We start from the raw sequence: 25,486 nt of genomic DNA on the forward strand, positions 1-25,486 counted from the left end.
GACAGTGGAACATCCTTGTGGATCACAGTAAACACTGTTTTCCTATGATTCAAAAAAAACCATCAACTAAAGTTATATACAAGATTTAAACCAGGTTCAAGAAAACAGAAAACACAGCATAGGATTTGTTTGGTTGTCAGGATAATCTCTTCGTTTTTAAAATGTGTGTGTGTGTGTAAGTGATTGTGCACAAATGTGTGTGTGTATAAGGGTGAGGGGGATCCAAGGCAAAGATGCTCCACTGTGTCTCGGTGAGGTGGCCAAACCAGTAAACGGGGACGGGACTCTTTGTTCACAGAAACAGTTTCCAAAAGTGATTTAAAATAAGAGAGGAGGAAAATAAAGAGAGGAAACTTCACATTATACATTATAATAATAACCATTACAAATAAAATTATAATAACATTAATAAAAAAAAAATCATGTTCTTCTTTTTTCTCTGACTGCACAGAGTCTGAGTGCTTCTTAGAAACGGGTCTGGACGTGAAAAGGTTATGTCTTCAGCTCGGAGGAGGAGGGCTGGCATCGAGTCGCTCGCTGTCCTGACTCCGCCCACCCGCCTGTCCGGAGGATTAATAAAAAATGAACGCCTTGTAAAAGAAGGGAACATAAGAAGGCAAAACAAAGCAAGGTAAAAGGACAACTTTTGTTTTGATCTAAATACCTACCAGCTAAATAGAATAATGTTTCATTGACTGTCATAGTTTCATATGGTCATAAAAACCCGATAAAGAGGAGAAAAATAAATTATACTGTACATAACTTACTAAACTTAGGAAATGCTGACCATCCTTATAATTATTGTTAATAATATTATTAGACTAGAGGCAGTTTGAAGAGAAATAATAAAATACAGTTTTCAAATACAAACAGAAACACTGACTGGCTGACTTCATCTCAGCTCTGCCGGCTGGAAACAGCAGGACCATATTGGTTGGAGGGAGCAGGAAAACATGGGCAGAACAGCAGTGTGTGTGTGTTTGTGTATACGTGTGTGTGTGTGTGCGTGTGTGTGTGTGAGTGTGTGTGCGTGGTACAGTAAATAACAGCAGCAGAGTAAGTTGCCTGTCTTTCTGTATCATACACTTCCGACCTCTTTTTCTTGCACAGAAGAAGAAGAGCTTGATAGATAAATAAAAAAAAAGAACAGAGTACACACACAGACACACTCACACTGTGGGGTGTTTCAAGAGAACTTGTACTGACGTCTCGCCCCGTGAGAAGTTAAGAAGAAGGGATGGAGCGAGAAGATAAACGGGTGGATTGTCTCACAACACAGTGCTTTCGTTTTCTGCTCCACAACCCAAGAACAGACTTCCCATCGCTCCCCCCTGAAAATCCCTCAAAGTGGGACAGTCCACGCTGCACTGGTCAGTCCTTGGCTGGACTGTCCCATTGGATTCTGTACAAGGGGGGAGCAGGCAGTCACCAAACACAGAAAAAGGGTGCTGACTGCTGACTGCACGCTGCACGGTCAAAGAAAAGATGTCCTTGTTAAAAATAAACTGATGCCTTCAGGTGCTTTACAACAAAAAGGGAAAAAGGAATTGTCTCTTTTTTCTATTATTATTCAAACTTTTAGCACAAAAACAACAAATCACATTCACAAGCCACTTATTGGCACCGTGTACCTGAGTGAGAATATTATAGAACCAAAGAACAAAAAAGCTGTTTTTTTTAAAAGTGTCTCTTGATAATAAACAGGTCCGCCATCTTTAAAGTGTCATCTGTTAGCCTTTGACAGGTCCACTGTTCCGTCTTTTACTTTAAACGTCTCCTCTCTCTACAAACGGGTCTTGAGAGTGATGTTTGTTTCTCCTCACTCGTGCAGTAGTACTTGAATATTCCTCAGCCAGCTTCAGAGCTGGCTTAGTCGTCTCTTCTCCCCTCAGACTCCGGTTTGTGTAACAGTCAGTGTGATTGACAGGTCCTGTGCTTCAGTTGATTCAGATGCTGGTATCAGGACTCCAGTGGGAGGGGGGGTAGGCTCATCTTGTAGAGTCCGTGTTAGTGAGGAAGGAGAGGAGAGGGACAAGGACGGGATGAGGGGGCAGGTTTTGTGAGACTCAAGGTGATTGGCAAAAAGGGAACGTTTCTTCCTGATTGGTGGGGTTTGGGATTGTGTGGGATTAACCAGCTGTGATTGGCTTAAAAGAAGGCGTTTCTCACGCGCTCCTATTGGGTAATATGGTTGTCATTATCGCTGGCATAGTCGGCCTCTTCGTCCTCGTAGTCGAAGTCGTCGTACACGTCGCCGTTGCTGTCGTCCAGCCGTAGCTCCTCCTGCTTGATTCGTGGCTGGTCCTCCTTCAGGCCGGGCATGTGGGGATTCTGGTGGTGGTTGGCGTTGGGTTCGGGGCTGCTGGACATGCTTGAGTGCTCTGAGGGCATCTGGGGGGAGGGCAGGCTTGCCATGGACAGGGCACCTGGGTAGACTACTCCTGCGGAGGACAAGGGTAACTGACCCTGCTGCCTGTAACACACACAGAAGATGGATGTTAGGAAATGAAGGCATCGATGAAGCTCTTTAGAAATGAACAACACAGAAAACATCAACAGTGCTTCCTTTCCCCATCAGTCTTTACAGAAGAGGATCCAACTGCTCCACTGTGTTTGAACACTAAAGGTGGAAGGTGAGTTTAGAATGAAAGAACGGAAACATTAGAAAGAAGCTAGATTGGTCCAGGCAGATGTGTGTCTAACATGAGTCTGGTCCTGCTCGAGGTTTCTGCCTGTTAAAGGAAGTTTGTCCTCTCCGCTGTAACTCGCTAAATACTGCGAGGTGCTCTGCTCATGGTGGATTAAGGTGGTGTCAGACTGAGTCCTGTCAGTAAGGGGACTGGATCTTCCCCTGTCTTTGTTTGAGATAACATTTGTTGTGATTTGGCGCTCTACAAATAAAAATTGATTGATGCTCTCTCCCAGTTTCCTGCTCTATCCACTGTCCTCTCCTCTCTGAGTAAAGCCCAAAAATATGCCTTAAAAATACATATAGATAATATATAAGTTTTTGTTTTGGTTTATCTTAACTGTTATTCTATATTATAATTATATAATATAAATATTAAAGACTAAGTTCTACATAAGTTCAAAACTATTCCCATCCTCCGGGCTCTCACCCCACACTGAAGTACTGTCTCATCTCCTGTCTGCGGGACCTCATGATGGCTTTGTACTCGCCAATGCGCAGCTTCTTCCCGTCCACCAGGCAGGTGCGTTTAGGCCTCGGCTTGTATTTGTAGTCCGGGTACTTCTCCAGGTGCTGTTTGCTGAGGCGAGCCTGCTCCTCGTAGTACGGCTGCTTCTCCAGGTTGGTCATGGCTTTCCAGCGTGAGCCTGCAGAGGGATCCAACGCAATCATTTTAATCATCTGCAACTCCCAGACTTTTAAACAGGACTCAACACAATCAATCCAAACAGGAAGTAAAAATCAACATGTGGTCATTACACGGAGGTGGAATGATGAATCAGTGTGATCTGAACATGTGTGTCTGCTTTAAGATCAGTTACACCATGTGTGACAAACAACTGTCTGTGTGACATGCATGACCCCACATCACATGTGCATACCGACACACATGTGACTGCTTTTAAGGAGCATTAACTCACTTACACATCAGCAAACACACACACACAGACACTCAGTCACACACAGACACACACACACACACAGAGACACACACACACACTTGAAGTTTCAGCGGGAAGAGAGAGAGAGCAGGGTTAATGAGGAGAGCGGTGAAGGCGACAGGTACTCATCTACCCTAATGAGGACTCCGCTAAACCAGCCGTCTTCTCGCTCTGCTCAGTTTCAGCACATAGATTTGTAGCATCAGTCCTCTGCATGTGTGTGTGTGTGTGAGTGTGTGTAATCTTGAGCATGTCCTCCCCTGTGTGTTACATATCTGGTCTGAATTTGCACTTGACTACTGTATGTTTAATGGGTAAAAGCTGTCAGCACTTGGCTGTTCTCTCTCTCTCCGTCTTTTTCTCTCTCTGGTCTGCGATCTGTTAGCAATCGGCAAAGAGAGAGGGAGAGACAGAGAGAACGAGAGAGAGGGGGGGCTTATTAAAACCAGATTTCCCTGTGTTATAAAACGCTTAGGAGCTCTTTAAAATGTCAGGGCCGATCCCGGCGGTCCGGGGGAAATGTCAGGCGGCCTCGCGCTGCTTGTTTAATGCATAATGAATTATATCATCATTTGTCGGAGCCGTGCTCTCCCCAGCCGTTCATTAACAGCCGCTTACACGATGCCACCGCGTGTAATGAAATCACTGAGTGTGTGTGCATGTGAAATAAAAAGCACAGTGTGTGCATCTTCCTTGTGCCGGGTTTGAAAACTTGTAGTTTTTGTGGAGGGAGAAGAGAGAAAGAAGGTCTTGTCACTCAAAGAAGACCGTGTGCACTTCCTTACCGAGGATCTTGCTGATGTTGGAGTTGTGCATGTCAGGGAAGGCCTGGAGGATCTTTCTCCTCTCGTCTTTGGCCCAAACCATGAAGGCGTTCATTGGCCGTTTGATGTGTGGCTCAGCGTTGCCGCGACCCCGTGCCTCCCGGAATATTCTGGAGTCTGAGACACTCGGGGAGCCTGAGAGGGGGAGAGGGTGGACGAGACAACATGAGACCAAAACACGACAAAATATAACAGATGTAGAATGGGCAGTTTACTGAAAATTACAATTACAGAGTATCCACAGAAAAGAAAAAATTCTAAAGTAAAGATCAATAAAGTTTTCTTTATAAAAATGTAATATGATGTGTTGTTTCTGCATATAAATAATCTGCACATCTTATTTAATAAAAGGAAAAATGACCCAGCAGTGCAGAGGTGTTTTTTGTCATTAGTGAATATAAAGTTTTTTAAATTTGAAAGACTTTTACATTGAAAAATACTCATTAAAATCCAGATCACAGAGCTGATTAATGCGCAGAACCATGCATGTTATTTTTGGTCAAACTGGAAACTGGAAAAGGAATAAACATGTATCCAATACATGAAGAAGAAATCATATTCTCTCATTTTTTTCTGCTGGAAAGCAATTTAAAAAAATCCCAAACTGTCCCTCTCTGTAAAACTCCCTCTGTTTGTGTGTGTCTACATCTGTGCACATGTCTTCCTACCGTCAGAATCTCCACTCATGGTGAAGTCCAGCATGGCGTGGCTGAACTTGTCCTCCGCCTGCTGCTTCAGCTGTTGACTCAGACTCTCCAAGGCAGCCTTGTCCTAAACAACACAAACAATCCACAGTTGCAGTCGGTCAGAGAGTGAGTCAATGAGGGAAAACCAGCACGCTGTAGTGACACGGAACAATCGTCTGCATTCTCCACATGACGACTCGTAATTGATTTTATACAGATCTTTCTCCTGCCTTCAAGTTTTTATCACTACGATGATTTATTGCATGATAAAAGCACAAATTGCAGGACGTCACAAATCCCTGATTTTGATTCGCTAAGAAATTAAATTAGTTTTCTTTTGGCTTTAAGCCAAATACTTTACAGGAGAGCAAGTTAAAGATGTATAAACTTTCTTACAGGATTAGAGGTAAATGAGGGGAATAATCTTTGATCTGAAATGAAGCAGTAATAGTCTTTGTATCCGAACAGACAGAATCCAGAGGAGGAATAAAAGCAGCGATTTGAGCAGACAGACAGTTTGTGTTTCGGTTTGTTTTGATGTAAATTTGCAGGATGTTAATGTCAACATGAAAATTGTTAGAGTGCTGTACGCCTGCATGCTTGAACACACATCTGTTTGCATGTGCAAGAATGTTGATTACATTTAGTCCTGTTTGGATGTTTACCGCTTTGTGTGAGTACTGTATATTATACGAGTGCATGAGCCTCTGTGTGTGTGTGTGTGTGTGTCTGTGTGTGTGTGTGTGTGTGTGTGAAGTGTGAAGCCACTCCTGGCAGCCACCTGCGAGAGTGGAGTGCAGCGGCTTGCCTCTCTCTTGCAGAGGCCCCCGAGGGTCGACGCATTAGAGAGAGAGAGAACGAGAGAGTGCAGCGCGGACGAGAGCGAGGCCACGCCGCACGGCCCCCTGGGTATTTATTACAACCAATAAAAGGCTGATTTACTGAGCATTTACATGCTTAATGCAAGCAGCCGGCACACTCTATGCTGGAACCTGACTGTCGACGAACACACACACTCATGCATAAACACACACACACACGCAGCAGAGAACCAGTGCCAGCGTTTTACAGTTTAATTATACGATTAGGAGCGGCACGCAAAACACTGTCGTCTTCTAAAACAACCTTCCAAAAAGTGTCCCTCTCCATTTACATGTGACCCTGGCGAGCTGTTTGGCTGGATGGAGGGAGGGCAGAATGATAATGAAAGCATTTTCTCTGTTTTTAGTGCGACAGAGTTTAATTGTTAGCGATAATTTCCCCCACAGATTGGAATAAATGTGTCCTAAAAGACTTGGATGAAAAGGGAAAAAGCGAGGCAGAAGCAAAATAAAACATTGTTTTATAGCCAATGAAAAAGTATTCAATTTTGAATGTGTGTGTTTTAATACACGAAGAAGAATCAGCTGGTGGGTCAGGGTGCTGTCGCTCTTTAGTGTGTGATCAGAAAAGTTTAAGGAATTCACCTCGTCTCACCTTCATAAAGACCTCGATCAGGGACCAGAACAAAACCGTCACTTAAGCTTCAATGTGCAGTTTCAAAGGGCTTTTTGCTGCATGTGTGTGTGTGTGTGTGTGTGTGAGAGAGACAGAGACTGAGATGAACAGAGAGACTGAGTGGATGACAGGCTAGTCTGACATTAAGCCCCGGTACAGTACATGAGGAAAGTGGATTGAATGGCTGACACTTGAGCCAAGACACAAAGTAGCGACAAAACTAATCCTCTGAGTGTGTCAGAGATGACACTGTTGTATTTGCACGCAGGGAGCTCGCCCGATTCACACTCGTGCTGCACAAAGCCAAAGGGTTTGGAGGAAGGAGCGCACAGGGCTTGTAAAAAAAAAATCAGAATTCAAATTCAGTTGAAAATAATCGGATGATTTAATATTCATCGTTGATATATGATGACTAACACACACGAAAGAATACAATGTATGTAATAACGGTGTTATTACCTCCTGCATTGGAGTGAAACAGCTTAACAGTTCCATCTAATGCAATGACTGTGTGGAACAAGCTGCGTAATACGCTCCTGAAATAAAAACCATGATGTTCCTTCACTCCCAGTAGGATATATCAATTCTTCCTGGTGTGGATCTAATTGGCTATTAGGCTTAAGCTATTATTTTGTACAGTACATTACTCTATACACTCCAAACGTGTAGAAAAAGCTTGGATTGGCTGCGTGGATCGGTGTGGGTTTGACTGTTTCAAACACATCGGATGAGAGAATAAAAAAAGGAAGAAAGAGACAGATAGAGCTGTTGAATGTCAGCGGTGCAGATGCTTCAAGCACACTGTTGTTCTCTGTGTGTGTGTATGTGTGTGTGCGTGTGCACCAGCTGACTCCCAATGTGTTTAACAAATAACCACAATTTAGCCACGCTGCCGAGGAGCCGGCGCCGTCACTTCACATTACCGTCTCTCCGACGCTCCGCTCTGCCACACACACACACACACACACACACGCAAACACACATGCCTGTAGCCCTGCAGTGAGCCTTACAGACACACTCATTACTTTTGAGACGCCTCTGGTTTTACCTTATCTGGCCCTTTTTAGCGTCGACACATTCCTGCATGCACATTGAGGAGCGATTTACCTCCTACATGGAGCGGTGCGGATGGCATATGGCAGGACAATTTATAACACGCTGACATTAGACGTTACAGCCTGTCTTCACTTCACATGATTTATTTTTTTTTGGTTGTATTTTTCAGGAATTCGGAATTTAGACAATTTGGAATCAGTTGCATTTTATTTCTTTGAGGTTCAAGTCTGCTAATGATGAATAAGACTCATCTAGATTTTGTATTTTCACTCATGTGAGAAAAGAAACGACTCTATAAAATCTGTTTTTAATGCACTTTAGAGGGTATTATCATCTCAAGGTCGATATAAAAAAGCCTTTTAAGTGCAAAAAAAAAAAATATATATATATATATAATTTATTTTCTTTCTTGTTTGATTGTATTAGAAGTTCCACCATCCAGAACAATTATCCCTTCAAGTAGATTTTCACATCTCTTATCTTATTTCATTTGACATTTTATGGACCTCTCTCTCTCAGGTGATATTGAACAATACATGATATTTCAGGTTGACAGCTGACATTCTGATATTATTAATAAGGTTAAAATAATGATGATGTATCACACTTTGCAACTATAAAGCTTGTGAAGTCAAATCCTATCAGAAAAGCTCTGCTGTAAGTCCTGTTTGTCTAACACCAACTCTCAGTCTCTGTCACAATCCCACTCTGATTCAAAGTGCAGTGATAAACATGCTGTGTAAGTTATTCTCTACCTTGTCTGAGCGTCCGTTGTTGAGGCTCAGGTTGCTGACGGCAGCGACCTTTGCGTCCAGAACCTGCTGCTCTCTCTTCAGCTGCTCCTTCATCTGCCGGGCCTCGGCGAAGGCCTTGGAGACGGCCTCGTGGTCGTTCAGGTAGGCTGTGGTTGACAGCGATGACAACAGGTCTGCTGAGACACAGACGGTGATGTACGGAGAAGAAGGGAGAGAGAGGAAACAAGCAATTCATTTGGTTCTGAGAATTAAATAAAAATGTTCATGCCATACAAAACATTTATTATTCACTGTGTTTTTAATTTCATTTAAAAATGTACAGAGAGGGAAGTGGAGTCGCAAACACAGTTAACAAATGTGTGTCTGTGTATTTGTGTTGTGAGGGCTGGCAGGACTTTTTCATCCAGCAGTATTCTTCTCCTCCACAAGGTACAGACATTAAGAAACAGTGGATAAGCAAAGTTTGCGGGGCTATCTGTGTTTGTGTGTGTGTGTGTGTGTGTGTTTGTGTGTGTGTGTGTGTGTTTGTGTGTGTGTTTGTGTGTGTGTGTGTGTGTGTGTGTGTGTGTGTGTGTGTGTGTGTGTGTGTGTGTGTGTGTGTTTGTGTTCTCTCAGCCTCACACAAACACAATCACACACTGACCACTTGACTGTCAAGCTGGGTGTGTGAGTCAGTGAGCGCCAAGAGCGAGCCATGCTTCAAGCTTCCCATTGCCTCCCCACCTGCCCTCAGCTGTAAACACACACACACACACACACACACACACACACACACACACACACACACACACACACACACACACACACACACACACACACACACACACACACACCTCCTTTAATCTGAACAGTTCAACAGTAAAGTGAGGTGGCCAGATGATTCTTATAACAGCTTAAAAGTCTTGCTAATTTCCCCTGTTGAGAACATCTGTCCTTCCACCTAGCTCAGATCACATCTCCCCGCTCCTCCTCGCCGCCTATTATTTGTATTATTTGCGCAGCTTAGCTGCCGATGAGGCATCCGAGGCATCTGCTCTGACTGTGTGTGTGTGTGTGTACGTGTGTGTGTTTGAGAGAGAGAGTGAGCTCCTGTGTACAGCTATCGCCTCTCTCTATCAGTCGGGTTAGCTCTTAACAAAGAGCTGCGGCTGGCTTATGGGGCCTTTATCACCGCTAATCCGCACCGCTAATGCCATCTCAGGCCAGATTACCAGCTTCAGATTGGTAATGACAGAGCTGTGAACTCTTTCAAAAGTCATAACCAGAAAATCTGGATGGAAGCAAGGCCAAAAAAAAAAGGGGGCAGAGGGACAGCGGGGTGAGCGCTGACAGAGGACAGAAAAGGAAGAGCAGAGAGGGCGATGGAATCGGGTGGCAGTCAATTTTAATCTGGAGTCAAAAGAGAGGGAGGGGAACAGGGAGATGTTCTTGCAGCGCTCATGAATGTGTGTGTGTGTGTGTGTGTGTGTGAGAGTCTCGCTTAAACTGACAGCGATGCCAACCGTCCAGACAGTGAGTGTGACCCAGATAGAAGGGAGGGAGGAGGGTCTCTCCCTGTTTTTCTCTCACTCACACACTCACACTCACACTCACCCACACACACACACACACACACACAAGTTTTGTTTCTCTTTGAGTGCCAAATCTCTACAGACAGGCGCAATACATTTTCACCACAAAAACAGGGCAGACAGGGAGGTCAGGGGGAACTGCAGTACTTTATGATGGGGACCATGATGAATGTGTGATAGTGGTTAAAGTTACAGGCGCTGACAGCCCTTCAGTTTAGTTGGAGAAGGGGAGAGAGATTGATGGATTGATGGACAGATGAAGCAGGAGAGAGAGAACATGCCTTTGGGTTGGAAGTGTCAAAGAAGAAAGATAGGTGCGCTGCAAACAGATGAACTCAGGGAAGTAGTGTAAGGTGACACTATTTTGAATGAACACAGTTTAATACTCTTTTCACCTGCAGATATGACCCAGATTTCTTGAAAGACTGAGTGTGCATAATCACTGCAACAGCAGCAAGACTGAGCAGAGGCTTTCTTGTTAGAGCCAAAAATATGTGTTCAGAGTTCTTCTCTAGGCATACATCTTTATGAAATACATTTTCTATATCATATAGTACAAACGTATAAAAATGTTTCACTTTAAAATGAAAATTAGCCTGTTAACCTACTGTCCAAAAATACACCGTTAGCATACAAAAACAAATATATTTAATTGGAATTCTTAACTGAGTTATGTGAGCTTGAAATCAAGTTATTCATGTTATTAGTGTTATTACAGTGTTATTGCAGTGTTATTATAGTGTTATTACTGGTGTATTAACATGTGTTGGGTTCAAAAGAAGGTAATACAAAAAAATATGTGTAATATATCTACCTAGAAAGAAAAAAATATATCTCCCCAAAAGATGTTAAAGGGCAGTAGTATTAACAGCAAAATTACATTGTTAGCATATGAATACAAATTAATTTCTTTGGAATTTTTAACTGAGTTACGTGAGCTTGGAATCATGAAATCAAGTTATTACAGTGTAATTACTGCTGTATTAACATGTTCTGGGCTGAGGAGAAGGCAACAGAATAAAATAGCTGTAACAAATCTAACTAGAAAGAAAAAAATAACATATCACCCAAAAAAATGCTAAAGGGCAGTAGTATTAACAGCTAAATTACACCGCTAGCACACAAACACAAATTAAATTCATTGGAATTCTTAATTGAGTTATGTGAGCTTGGAATCATGAAATAAAGTACTACTGTTTTGTTATTCAAATTATTACAGTGCTATTACAGTGTTATTACAGTTTTATTACTGGTGTATTAACATGTGTTGGGTTGAGAAGAAGGTAATATGAAAAATGATGTGTAATATATCTACCTAGAAAGAAAAAAAAGAACATATCTCCCAGAAAAATGTTAAAGGGCAGTAGTATTAACTGCATAAATAAGGAATAACTGAGTTGTGTTTAATTCTAAGTGTTAACAACTAAGCACAGCATTACAGTAGATGCTTTGCAAAATTCCACATTCTGAAAACTCTCACCTCCAAGTGGAACTTTCAAACTTTGTAATTAATTTTGTTAGCATAACTCTCACCTTCTCTTTTAAATGTATATATAAACTCTTTAATCTCTCTGATCCCTCAGTGGAGCTTTGCCACTTTTGAAAATTCCTCCACAGCCACCACAAGCACGTCTGTTTGTCTGAATTTGCACAACCTGAACACATATTCATACTCTGCACCACCCACACACACATCCACCACAAAAACACACACACACACACAAATAATCACTCCCACATCAAAACGACCTCCTCTAGACTCTTTTTCCAATTTGTCTGTGCCCTCTATCCCCTCTGCACTTGTAACGGGAATCCTAATACGACGATAAACTGCAATAACAAATGTGACCGGCTAAACCCCCGTGGCAACAGATGGGACAGGGCGCTACGACATAAACTGGGATCTGCAACACAAAACACACTGGTCCCCACACACAAATAATTCAGCAGGGATCACACACAAACTTTAAACACTGTAATCCATTTTTCTGAACAAAAAACATCTGGGACTGCAAATCCACTAATCTGATATTAAATCCGCCGATTTGTTGAAAAACAGTGAGATTAGCCAAGAAGTCAGAAAAAAATGACTAACTGTCTATTGCATAGGAGGAGGAGGTGGGATTGTGAGCTTTTGTGTGTGCATGAGTGTGTGCTTGAGTGTGTGTGCTGTCATTGTGTCATTAATGCTGGGTGTTTGCGCTGTCCTGGCTCATGTAAGAGGCTTGTCTAATCTCATTGGTGATACCTCCTGTCTGTCATGCGCTCCTCTCTTTATTATTCCCCCGCTTCATCGCTTGGAAAAAAAAAAAAAAACCCTGCTAATCCCCATCTCTCTCTCTCCTTCCCTTCGCTCCTATGTCTCTCTGTCTCTTTCAGTCACTAATAAACACATAACAATGAAGCAGCCCCGAGGCAAATAGCGGCACGGAGGAAAAACACAAACACACTAATTATAGCCTGTTACATATGTGTAATATTTGAACTATCAGTGTTGCGTGAAAAGTGGATTAGGAGTACAAAATGGTGATTCATTTATGTCATATTTCATGTATGTATGCATATGGCCGGGTATGATTATGGCACTGGCATTAGCAACAATAGAAACACTACGAGGAAAATGCTATTCTTGTCATCGCCACTACCACAAGGCCACGACTCTGATCCTTGAACACACTGATTTTAATTATGGTAACAATTTCTAAACTTTCAATTAAAGTGTTTTGAAGTGCTGGAGCACTTATACAGTATGTGTTAGATGTGTTTTGACATGTTCGTATAACTTTTAGGTGCAACCTAGTTTTTTTTAAATCAATCACAAATCAGCTTCAGAACAACCTTTTCTCTGTTATTATTTTTGTAAAACTAGAAGACTGTTAAACGACAAGAGGCTCTTAGACTGACATTTCTTGCTGACAACAATATAACACCATCGGGGAGTGAATGTGTAAGTTCTAAGGCAGGGGTGTCAAACATACGGCCCGCGGGCCAAAACCGGCCCACGGATGACTTCCTAAAATGAAAAAATGACAGAGAAGACATAAACTGCAATTGTTCAACAAAAGTAACTGCTATATCAGATTTGTTCTCTGGGGGTCGCATACAATCATAGTGCTGATGGAGCGCACCTGAACAATGCAGGTGAGTGGGAAACCTGTGTGTGTGGTGTGTTCGCAGCAGGTTTCAGGGCTTAAAGAATATCATATTCTGCCTCACTATGAGACTCATCATGGAGAAAAATACAACACCTGTTTTTCTAAAAAGAAAGTTCATGTAATGTGAACATTTTCAGAATGTACTTGTACTTTGTTGCACTAAAACAAAGGGAAACATTTGGAGTTGTCATTATTTATAGGGTTATTATGTTATGATTTTACTGGTCCGGCCCACTTCAGATCAGATTGGGCTGTATGTGGCCCCTGAACTGAAATGAGTTTGACACCCCTGTTCTAAGGCAAAGTGATGACAGACATTCATTCTGGTGCTGTTGTGGATTCCAGCTTGTAAAAGGCTACTACCTCTGAAATGCTTTGCCTGTTTAGATGTCTTTTCGCTGCAGCCTTACCCTTATGTAACAGGTGAAGTCTTGGCATCTTAGAAGTGGGTACAATGTCATAAGGTGGAAGAGCATGTCTGCAAATAGTGCAAATGGGCTTCCTGGTGCAGAAAAAAATCCCAGTACAGTGTACACCTAAACTGAGATGAGTGCTCGGGTCCAAGTTTCATAATTAGCTACATTACGTGGCAGAACCGGCCCCATCTGTAGAAACTGTAGCCTAGCTTGCGTGCCTTTTCTCCCTGCAGTTTCTCATTAAAGTGGCTGAGCTGAGAATAATCCATTGTGGCTAGTACAATTACTAGTGACATAAAACTCATACGACCCCACTTAAAAAAATAAAGAAATATCCCTTAAATACTCATAGCCAAAAAAGAGAATCATGTTGCAATACCTACAAGTTCCACTTTTGCAGTGTAATGTGGTGTGTGTGGTGTGTGTGTGTGTGTGTGTGTGATGCATTTGTCAGTCTGCTTACCGATGGAGCTAACCCTGGCTGGTGGTCCACCGATGCTGGAGGGCGCGATGCTGTGCTTCATGGAGCCTGCAGGGCCAAGCTTGTTCGCGGCAGCAGCAGGGACCTGTGGGGAAGTTGGGGGGGAGTTGGGTGACTTGCTCTCGGATGCCTTAGGCTTGGCCGACAGGTTCAGTGGCTGTGCACCCTCACTGTCCTGCAAAAACCAAAACAGCACAGTTTCGCCTGCTGTGACCACCGTAAGAATTTGGAAGTGGGAGGCCAGGGGGGGAGGTACCCCCTTCCTCTTTCTGAGACCACTTAGGCTTTTTACACGTAATTATCAAACGGAAGCCCATGCATTTGATTCTAAGGCAAGCCTGGTGGGACAGATGATGAGGTGCATGCCACTGCCTGTTTCCAAACAGCTTATCATAAAACAATTAACAACACAAACTCATACTGAAACAATCTGGTGCAAATCACAAATATTTACATGCAAACTGACTTCCATCACAGCGTAGTAGACAGTCATGCACATGCATGTGCACACTCCACATGCAGGCTCAAGTAAACATGCACAGTGATGCCTCTTCCAACATCCTTCCATTAAGACCCATTGTAAGAACAAAAACAACAACTGAGGAAAACTTCAAAATTCTCCTCAGAACTACACTGAATGCTTCTCCCTCTGTTTCAAAAGGAACAAAATCCTCCTTAGACTTCACAGCTGGGAGAGTCTAAAGATGTGGTAACGTCTCAGTGTATCATGCAGCAAACAGAACAGAGGACTGTCTGCCACTTCAATGTGCACTTGCTCCATTAGAAACTAGGGACCTTCATGGCTGTGAACAACAGTGTGTGGAGGGGACAGTGGAGCAGCACTTTCACACACACAGAACAGCCAATAAATAACTTCTGAAGGAGGTTTTTTTTTCTGGGGCCTTTGTTGTTACATCCAGAGGAGTCCTATTAAAATATATCATGAAGCTGCTTAAGACTTAGTTACTTCATCTATTACAAGTCTATCATTCTTCCTAGTTTTGCATCCTCACACAGCGATTAACCTCAACACATGTAACAGACCGCGGCCCCCTAAATGAATTGGCATGTGGACCACTGCGAGACACCGGGGGCTGTTATCACATTAATTGTCATGGCAACACCACCCCTGCTGATGACCTAATCCAATCAGGGGCATTCTCAAAGGGTCACATGACAAGAAGAAAGGAATTAAATCACAGAGGGGCCAGATGCACGCAGACCACTCTGTGTAATTAAAACTCCACAATTAAAAGGTAGACACAACACAGGTCCACGAGTGCTGGTACAAAACAACAGGATATATAAGGTTTAAAGGTTGTTTTGATTTCTCAATTTATATGTCAGTGGTTGTTGAGTGAAGTAGAGAACTTTTGACAAACAGGTGTGGGATAGATACATTAAAACCAAAGAATAAAGAGACATTATTTGTCTTTATTTTCTGGTCATTAGTCTAATTGCTGCTTAGGCGGAGTAGAATCCAGGATATAGTGGGATCCAACTGGAGAGCGAGCACTGTGTGTGTGCCTGTGTGCATGCGTGTGTGTGGCATATCCACTCATTAAGGCCGACTTTCCCTGATTCCACTTCTTGAGTCGTTCTAAGCTTATGAGCCCCTCACAACTCAATTAAGCCCTTCCAATTAAGCCTCTATGTGTGTCTGTGTGTGTGCAATCACCACTTTTTGTGTGTGTGTTTGAGCGATGAGGCCTAACCGGATTGTCCTTCATTAGGGGGGTCTTTTTAAATAGAAGGAGGACCCCCAAAGATGCCTTCAGTGAGACAATGGGCCGGAGAGGAAGAGCAGAGAAAGGAGGAGAGGAAAACTGAGTGGGATCTTCTCAATCCTGACCCATATTATGGTGGGCTTTGGCTGGGGATGCGTTTGAATATTTATTACAAATAGATAATGCCTCAGCCTCTTGTACAGTGGATGGGGGAGTCTCCCCTCAGCGCCAAGCCAAATCCTACGGTGGGAAGGTGGCCAACCTGCATTATGCCAGTGTGGAGGAATTAGTTTAGACAGTCGGGCTGAGAGGCTTGGACCGACTTGTTAATGTGTGTGTGCGTGTTTGTCACTGTGAGACATTGTTCAACAAGCTTTAAATCTCATGACAGTGTGTGTGTGTGTGTGTGTGTGTGTGTGTGTGTGTGTGTGTGTGTGTGTGTGTGTGTGTGTGTGTGTTTATGGGTGCGTATTAGGCCTCTAAAGCCTCTGTAAGGCTTGGAATCTTGATTTAATACAATTGCTTTTGTGTCTCTCTTGGCTGATGAAACAGTCTCCAGCTTTAAAACCAAAAACATGCAGAGTGACAACGAGAGCCAGAGGGACAAAGAAGAAGCAGGAGGGGAGAGATAATGTGTGTGTGTTTGTGAGTGTGTGTGTGTTTGTGAATGTGTGTGTGCGTGTGTGTGTGTGTGGGGGGGCTGTATTTCACTTCTGTGGATGCCGACATGTGAGAGCGACATCAGGGCTCTGCATCTTATCACAGGGCCTGACGGTTCAATTAACAGGACAAGTGTGTCTGCCTCTACCGTTTATCCTGGGCAGGTGTCTATGTTTCCTGTGTGTTCCATGTGTGTGCGCTACAAGGTCTATGTCAAGACCTTTACATGAGCCTCTCTCCTTTTATCTCCCTGTGTTTTTTTCTCCTCTCTTTCTTGTTTCCTCCTCTCTTTTTTTCGCCTCCAGCTATAAGTGACTGTTTGGATATTAATTATATTGTCATATCTAATTCACCCAGACAGCAGGCGACACAGAAGTGGCAGATTTGACACTGTTTCTTACAGTGTGTGGCAGCGATTCAAACGCTAACTCCTCAAGTATGTAAATGCACTCGTAATTTTCGACTAATTTGTATTTGGGGAAAACAGTCACGTTAATATGGCTTCACCTTGACAGTCTAGACGGATCATTTTTTGTTTATACTGTTTGGTTTATTCCCATCAGAGAGGGAATGTTGTGTCTAATGCTCTCTGAATTGCATGCTACAAACTCTGTATTCTCAACACATCTGCTTTAATAAACTTTGAAGTGATATACTTTATTGTTATACTGAGCGATCAATGCTAAACTTCTGATTTCCATAATAAAGGCACACTGTGCAATCTAGGCCAACTGATAATGAAAGGTTATTTGTGAAGCGTTTAATGCAATATTAAGAGTTTTATCTGCTGGCTTTCTTATGACAACGCTTTAATGTAAAATCTGAGTCCTTATTTCTCAGGAAATTGAATCACTCTTTATTTAGATGTAGAGCTGGGCGATATTGAAAAAGACATTATCACGGTACAATTTTTCATATCAATCGATATCGATAATTATCAAGATAAATATCAAATAATTATTTCATATATATTGAAAGGCAGATTTATGTTCCTGAGTGAGAGTTGTTAGCTTGTATCTGGATTTCGTTCTCTGATGAGCTTCTTGAACCCCTCACTTTTGACGGTAGTAACAGGAAGAAGGTCTTTTGTGTGAGATGAGTTTTAGTTTGCAGATTCTTATTTTTCTCATTTAATTTTCCTCAGTTTATAGAGTATTCTTTTGAGTAATGCACTCCCCTGTAAGATTAGTAAGGGTTACGGGCTAAGAGATATTGTGTCCCACAGTGCAGTGAATGCATCACGGTTATTCATGATGGTCGCAGTGGACATTAAACGTGTTCACAGCAGAAGTTGTCTCTGTGCTCTTTCTTTACTCACATCCTGAAAGTAGATTTAATGAAGTGTATGAAGTTAATAGTTAACTCAGAGTCGACTCAGTGTCAGACTAACCACTCTGCTTTGAGTTGCTAGGTTTGGAGTTTTCTTCAGAGTCGCTGTCGCTCGTCTCAGCTGTGTTTACATTCTGCTCCAAACGTCTTTAAGCCCCGCCTACTTCTCACCCTGTGACATGATTGGCTGTTCAAGGCCGTCTTCTTCTTCTGTTTAATGTTTGGTGGTAACTAGAACATTTAAGGCACATTAGCGCCCCCTCCCTTTCTAGTGGTTGGGGGGTGTAATTACAAGTTTAAATATGTCAAATTTTTATCAAACATTTGTTATATTTATATTGATAAAAATTATATCATGATAATTACCATTATCGAATTATCGCCCAGGCCTATTTATATAGCCCCAAATCAGAACAAATGTTATCCCAAGAGGCTTTACAAACATTGTATTGGAGTAAAAGTATGAAGTAACATGGAGGAAAGTGAAGTGAAGGATCAGTTTTGTTCATGGATAGATGTACCTGGCTCCTTTAGCCACTGCGTGTGTGTTTTGCATGTCAGCGAATAGCCTGCATATGGTGCAGAATTCGAATCACACCACTGTATGGGTCAGTATGCATGCCTGCCTACATCTAAAGACCCACTCTTGTGTATAAGAGAAGCTGCATGTATGTTGCAGTGATTTGTGCTTGTGTGTGATGGGGTTGCACTGTTTCGATTTGGCATGGTGTCTGATTCGACACCTGTGTGTTGTGTGCATTTGCGCGAGTGTGTGTGTGCCCGTGTCTCACCCGAGGGTAAAGCACTTAAGCGGTATGTGCCTGAGTCCAAACAGCTGTGAGCAGCGGCAGACAGCGCGGCTCTAAATGACTAGAGACTTGAGATGAAGCCCACGGGGGGAGCACACCTTTGAAATATACATGTCACTCACTCAGAGAGAGAGAGAGAGAGGGGCAGTGAGAGAAGAGATGTAGAAGAATGAGTAAGAGCCGGGTAGTGGTCAGGGTGATTTAACTAAGTCTTAAAAGAAAAGATGGACGTATAACAGCTGAGAGAAAAGAAAGAAAGTATCTATAAAACACTACAGGCTGTGTATTTAAAGTTTGTCTCTTGATGCTTGCTAACTGTGGGAGTGCATGGGACAGAAACATCAATACTGTGCTGCGATCAACTGGCCAGTTTGGCTCCACGGGGCCTGGTGGGTGCCATGTGGGTCTACTCCCAAGTCTGTCACTCCTGCTGGAATGTTGAGGTCATTACGGCCCTCCAAATCTCCTCCACTGCGGGTCGTGGCACTTGGTTGTCAGCCCAACTCCATTTATATGGTAATAATACGGGTGTGTCAGTGGGGTGGGATGGTGAAGTGTATGTTTGTGAGGGAGCTCAGGTGTAAGCTTTGTGCTTGATCTGAGGGTGTGAGGGCCGCCCTGGATCAAAGTGCTTTTAAAACATCTAAAAAGTTGTTTGTTAAATCTTTATTTTACTTTGCTGGATGCCAATGTAATGACATTTAATGACTTGACTCAGATGTAATGACAATATGTAATAATTAGGGATGAACTGAAATGAAAATTCTTTGCCGAAACAGAAATACTGAAATAAATTATTATGTTTTTATTATTAGTACCATTGCATCTATGGCTCTCACTGTGTACCTCACTAAAATCAAGGATCTCATTGAACATATCAGACATTGAGGGTGCATGCCCATCATCTGGTTCAGAGAGACCAGTCCTTTTTTCTGCGCTCTGTTCTCCTTCTCCATGCGCTGTGCACTTCTCAGTTTCCAAGCGCGTTCTCTGCATCCATCTCGGCCTGGATCATTTCTCGTGTGCACTGCTTTATTCCCACATCCAAGTAAGGATCTTTATAACGTGGATCAAGTACAGTCGTGATGAAGTGCAGAGGATCTGAATAGATCTCAGTGAAACGTGTGCTGACAGACTCTAAGAGTGTACTTTTCATTGTTTTCACTCCGTGGTCTGTCTCAACCTCTTTGCTTAGAAGACTCTTTAGTGCTGCAGTTAAAGGAAGAATGGATGAAGACATGTTGGCCCTCATCCAGACAAGAGCGTACTGGCCGCCGTTTTTGCTTGCATCATCACAACATTCTGTTTTGCCCGTGTTGATTCAGTGATAAAAGTATTTTTTCGGTGGCCGAATTTTCAGTGCATCCCTAATAATGATATTAGGAAAGAAGATAACTAAGAGGAGCAAGGACAGGAAAAGTGATGGGGGGGGGGAAAAGGCAAAGTCAGAAGCATAGTCCAAAAAGTAAAGGGAGGGAAGAGTTAAGAGTTCAGAGCTCAGGCGTAAGCTTTGTGCTTGATCCGAGGGTGTAACTTTGTTAGGGCTGCCTTGGACCAAAGTGTTTCTGAAACATCTAAAAAGTTGTTTGTTAAAATCTTTACTTTACTGGATGCAGATGTAATGACTAGCTCAAAATTGAATGACAAATTGAATGACAATATATTATAATATTAGGGAAAGAAGGGAACAAGGACAGGAGAAGTGATGGGGAAGAGAAGGACAAAGTCAGAAAAAAAGCCCCCAAAGTAAAGGGTGGAAAGAGTTGAGATGAAAGATGAGGGGAAAAAAAGGAGAGGTATAGAAAAAGGAAAAAAGAGTTGTGAAACTGATTTATGTGTTAAAATGTGGGATTAGCAGGATTCAGACTGTCAGCTCTGTGGGACTTTGATAGTGTTGTCCCACTCAAGTCTGATCCTATGTCTCAGCGTCTGTGTGTGTGTTGACTTGTGACCTGCCACTACACCTGTAGGGGGTCCTTTGCTGGACAGAGGTTGTCAGGGAGCATGGGGGTCCTGTGTGTGTGCGTGTGTGTGTGTGTGTGTGTGTATGGGGGGAGTTGGTCGGGGTCCCAACGCCTGACCAGATATTCATAGAATTCCACTTGGATGGACACAAGGCGTCCCTTTCGCCCCTATTGTGCAGCCAGCCGAGAAAACGACACAAACACCACCACATCCCCGTATCCACCGCAACCGTACACCAGCTGGAGTTTTGTGATAAAGTTGGGCTGCGACCGCGAGCGTTGTCGGGGATCAAGTTCGAACTAAGACGTGCATTAGTATGAGGAGCAGATTGTCGCTCAGGACACTTGTTTTGATTGAAAACACTCAGGATGTGAAAGAGCCTTCAAACAAGCTTGAACACACATCTTCAGCTCATGCACTGCAGTGAAACACAGTCTCCTCCAGGCAGACATCACTCACTCAGTCTCTGTTGTGATACAAGAAAAGCCAGAGTGTGTACAGGTAGACTGCAGAACTTCTTTTCAAGTATAGTTGGCCTTAAACATGTGTTATTAAAAAGAAAGCAAAGGAACTTGACTGCGAAGTCACAATATTTTTATGTGGTTTCTTTAAAAAGCCACGTGTCAAGATTTTGAATGAGAGTTGACATTCAAAATATATATGTATGTATGTATATATATATATATATATAAAGGAGGCAATTAGAGTAAATATTCATCAGAAGCTTATTTACATTGAAAGGTGTGGGCAGACTCATTTACTTGCATAAATGACCTGAAAAGGATGAGATAAGTGAAGCTAGAGGACTTATTGAATTTGCTAATTAAAAGATGTCCTTTCATCTTCATTTCTATGCAGATATTTTCCATTTGATGGAAAATGTAGTTCATGCTTTCCAACCAAACTTGTGACCAGACTCTTCCGTCCCTGACGTCCCTCTGGCCTTTCTTGTATTGAACATGGAATAATCACACACACCCACAGGGCCCTCACTCTTCCCTTACCTTGGACTTGTTTGTAGGTGGGGTGCTGCGGCCCTTTTCGCTCTGACTGTGTGTGTTGGTGGGTGGGGAGTGTGTTCCCAGGTTTGCTTGGGGAGGAAGGCTTCCTCCGTGCTGCTTTGCCCCCGGGGAAACCTGCATGGCCGCCAGCTGAGCCGCGTACAATTGCTGCAAGGTCAGAGAGACAGGTAGAGAGAAGACGGAGAGACAGACAAGTGTTGAGTTAAGGTAGGGGGGAGGAGAGGAGGGAGGGGGTGGAAAGAAAATAAAAAAGAAAGAGAGGGAGAAAGGAGAGAGGAGGAGGGAAAAAAGGAGAAGAAAAGGGCGACATGAATAAATGAATACTCGAGAGCACACAAACAAAAAAGAAGACGCTGGCTAAAAAGCTCTGGAAGAAGAGGCCATTAGTGGCCCGGCCTCTGTTTGTGTGACAGAGAGGGATAGAGAGGGACATCTCCACTGTCAACCCCCTCCCTCACCCCATGGGAGAAGCGCTAACAGCCTCTCTGACAGGCCCAGAGATGGCCATGTCCCCTCCAGGTGCATCGTGGGAGAAAGGGAAAACATTCCGGCTATCGAGGTCAGGCCGGAGAGCCCTTGCTCTATCTCAAGGTGAAAAAGAGAGAGAGAGAAACAGAGAGAGGGACGGACAGAAATCTGTGGAGCCAGATGGGACATGCCAGAAGTGTCTCTTGCCTCTGCAATGTTTATTATGTTCTGACAACAGATGCAAACAACAATGTTATAATTTAGTCTAAAATGAAGAGAGAGTGTTTCAATAACTGCTCTGGCAAACAGAAAAAGGAACTGGGTTTCCCTATTCTTATTTATGTATTCAATTAATTTCCAATTAAATAAAAGCATTATGTCTTGAGCTGCTATGGTGTGAACATACTTGGGAATATTTATGCAATACCATTGTATCACACAAAACAGTCTCTGGCCTGTATTTTCACAGCAACAGACACAGCATAATATTCATAACTTGGAAGGGGCTTCATTATTCATAAACACTTCTTTCTGTCTCTCTATCGTCCTCCTCAAAATCATCCTGCAAAGCTTAATTACTTTCATTTCAGCTAATACCAGTCTGCAAGACGCCGTTTTCTTTTCTCAGAAATGTTATTCCGTCCTCCAAAGAGCAAACCAACGCTTGTTTAGGAAGAAGTAACTGATGTGTTGTTTTTTTTGAATAGTTTTAATTGTTATTATTTATTTCTGGTGGAAGATTCTTTCTGGAAGAGGACCGCTCTTCTTTTTTTTTTTTTAGTTTAACTTCCGTCCTTCTGTTGGCGCTTGGCTGCCGGCCACTGGCGTCAAACAAAGGCTGGTTTATGCAAATGGACAAGGGAGAGATGCTGTCACTGCTCTCTCTCTCTCTCTCTCTCTCTCTCTCTCTCTCTCTCTCTCTGATTACTGTCTGTCTGTTTGTACCTCTCTCTATCTCTCCTGACAGCCACATTAGCTCCTGCTCCTCTGCTATCTTATATGAAGACATTTATCTCTTTTTGTACAAACAAGGGAAAAAAAGGAGACATTCTTACTGGCAGCACACACACTCACAAAGAAGTACTATTAGAAAGAAACTCACATTTGAATTTGAAATAATCTCCCCCTGACTGTCACTCACATGTGGCAACAACAATATTCACAGTCCAACACTGCAACTCTGATGCTTTTAGTTTTTTGTTTTTTTTCTCCTTTGGTGTTGCTTCAAAGGATTTCCAAAACTTTTCATTGTATTTTATATTTCATTTCTAGAAGATGAGCTGTATTCTGAGGTGATAAATCAAACAGGATACAGGACAGTTTTGTCCATGACAAACACTAACAGGGACTGGATGCTTCAGGATCCAGGAAGTACTATACATCCTTTGAACTAATACTGTAGTGTAACTGAGGTTGTGTTCAGGGCCTTCTGTTCTTTTTTCTTTGATTATTTTGCAGCCCTCTGAAGTTTTATCTCTTGGCTTTGGTGCCTTTATTCCAGAGACAGGACAATGAAAGATGGAGCAAACTGGGGAGAGAAAGTGGGGAATAACAAGTTGGCTGCTTCAAGGACTACAGTACTGTACATGGGGTGCATAACTGAACTGCTGAGCTAAACAGGGGCCTAAACACATGCCTCACACACATGTGCAATACTTTGATTTCCGGTGAAAATACCTCATAACCATGTGCAATATTGTAATTTATCCCATAACATATTTTATTATTATATTCATCTACTACATGTGCACTCTGGCTTAGGCTAATTTAACTTATTTCATGTCTTTAAAAGTACTTCTATACCTTTCTTTGTACATATAGTATTTTTACTTTTATTTAGAACTTTTTTATTTGTGTTTAGGTTTATATATTTATTGTCCTTACTGTCTTATTGTGTCCTTGTGTCAAATTCATTGTGTGTGTGAGCTTACTTGGCAGTAAAGCTTTCTTGAATCTTGAAATATTCAGCATTATTGGGCCTAGTTGGTGCTCTACTATAAGATTGGTAGTCAACTTAAAAACTGTGGTTCAGTGCTGCGTTTAAAGTGTGCATTTGGTGCCGCTTGGATTTTTTTGCAAAGACACACACATGCCTAAATTGTCAGCATATGCTCCTGTTACAGAAGTAAAGTGAAGGAACAAATGGTAACAGAGGTGTATGTAGTATCAGGGGTGTGCTGCTACGGCCGCTGCCGCCGCCGCTGCTCTGGATATCAGTAGGAGATCGGTCATGCTCTGGTGCGCTACATGGACGCGGTGCGGAGGACCAGCTTGCTGAGATCAGATCAGCCTCTGCTCGCTCATTTCTCTTCAATTAGCTGCACTGTGGCTCCTGGAAGAGGGTGTGTGTGTGTGTGTGTGTGTGTGTGTGTGTGTGTGTGTGTGTGTGTGTGTGTTTGTATGAGGGGTAGTGCAGTCAAGCATGAACACCCCATCACCACCCCCCCTCCACTCCCGCCTCCCTTCCCTACCAGCCAAACCCCCTAGCGAGTGGACCACAGGCAGTGTGTGTGTGCGTGTGTGTGTGTGTGTGTGTGTGTGTGTGTGTGTGTCCTGACATATTCGGACCAGTGGTTTAAAGGCCTCTTTATTTGTGGAGTGAATTGAGTTCCATTACAAGGCCAGCTCCCGTCACTCAAAGGCTGCTCAATGGGCCGGCGTGCAGTGACACACACTCACATACACACGCATGCTCGCTCGCTCTCTCACACACACACGCGCGCACACACACACACACACACACACACACACACACAAACACACACACACAGTACAGAGGGCAGAGGCACTGTGGAGCGCGCCCAGAGCGTTGCCACAACGACATGCATGTCAACAAACAGGAAGTGACAGCGCAAAGCCCCCTGGGGAGACTGGGGGAGCGAACACACACATACACAACACAAACACACACTTAGGCGCAGACACACAATGAGCGAAGGGGGGGTCGGAGGGATGGAGGGATGGAGGATGGGGGATTGCAGTCGCAGTAGCAGGATGAGACTTGAAATGAGAATTTGAAAAGTCACTCTGAAGCCAGGCGTTCTGCTGAGCTGTCTGCGTCTGACTGAATCCTTCAGTCCATAATCCCTTGTGAGACCAGCGCTAACACATCTGCATGTTGTTGTTGTTATGTATGTATGTGTGTGTGTGTGTGTGTGTGTGTGTGCACATATGAGGGGGGACTAGTGGTCAGCATATGCTTGTCACACAACACCCCCTTTGGAGTGTGTTTTATGTATGTTTGTGTGTAAGCATGTGCAGACTAAGCTCTATTGACAAGAGGTGAAAGGTGATGTGTGACTATTGATGGTCTTCTGAGTGAGGGTGATTGTTTGGTATTAGTGCTATTGATGGTCCCTGGGCCTGTGTGTGGACTCAAGTACACACACTAGGATGTGTCAAGTCGCCTAGCCCGGCTTTTCCTCTTGTCATCTT

The 25,486-nt window shown here is 43.1% G+C and overlaps 1 protein-coding gene across 9 annotated transcripts in view; it reads right to left on the reverse strand.

Moving 5' to 3' along the window:
• Positions 1-354: 354 nt before the first annotated feature.
• sox5 (SRY-box transcription factor 5) overlaps positions 355-25,486 on the reverse strand; it is a 112,723-nt gene continuing 87,591 nt past the window's right edge. For 5 of the 9 annotated variants that reach the window (XM_034674083.1, XM_034674084.1, XM_034674082.1 and 2 more), the window contains 7 exons: positions 21,566-21,730; positions 14,054-14,246; positions 8,449-8,624; positions 5,123-5,225; positions 4,416-4,589; positions 3,120-3,336; positions 355-2,473 (listed from right to left, as the gene is read on the reverse strand). In XM_034674083.1, coding sequence (XP_034529974.1) covers positions 2,176-2,473; positions 3,120-3,336; positions 4,416-4,589; positions 5,123-5,225; positions 8,449-8,624; positions 14,054-14,246; positions 21,566-21,730 — 1,326 coding nt within the window. In that variant the 3' untranslated portion in view covers positions 355-2,175. The remainder of the gene's footprint in view (positions 2,474-3,119; positions 3,337-4,415; positions 4,590-5,122; positions 5,226-8,448; positions 8,625-14,053; positions 14,247-21,565; positions 21,731-25,486) is intronic. The other 4 variants (XM_034674086.1, XM_034674081.1, XM_034674087.1 and 1 more) reach the window with 3 other exon arrangements.

Source organism: Notolabrus celidotus, chromosome 21, assembly GCF_009762535.1.
Source record: "Notolabrus celidotus isolate fNotCel1 chromosome 21, fNotCel1.pri, whole genome shotgun sequence".
NCBI lineage: Eukaryota > Metazoa > Chordata > Actinopteri > Labriformes > Labridae > Notolabrus > Notolabrus celidotus.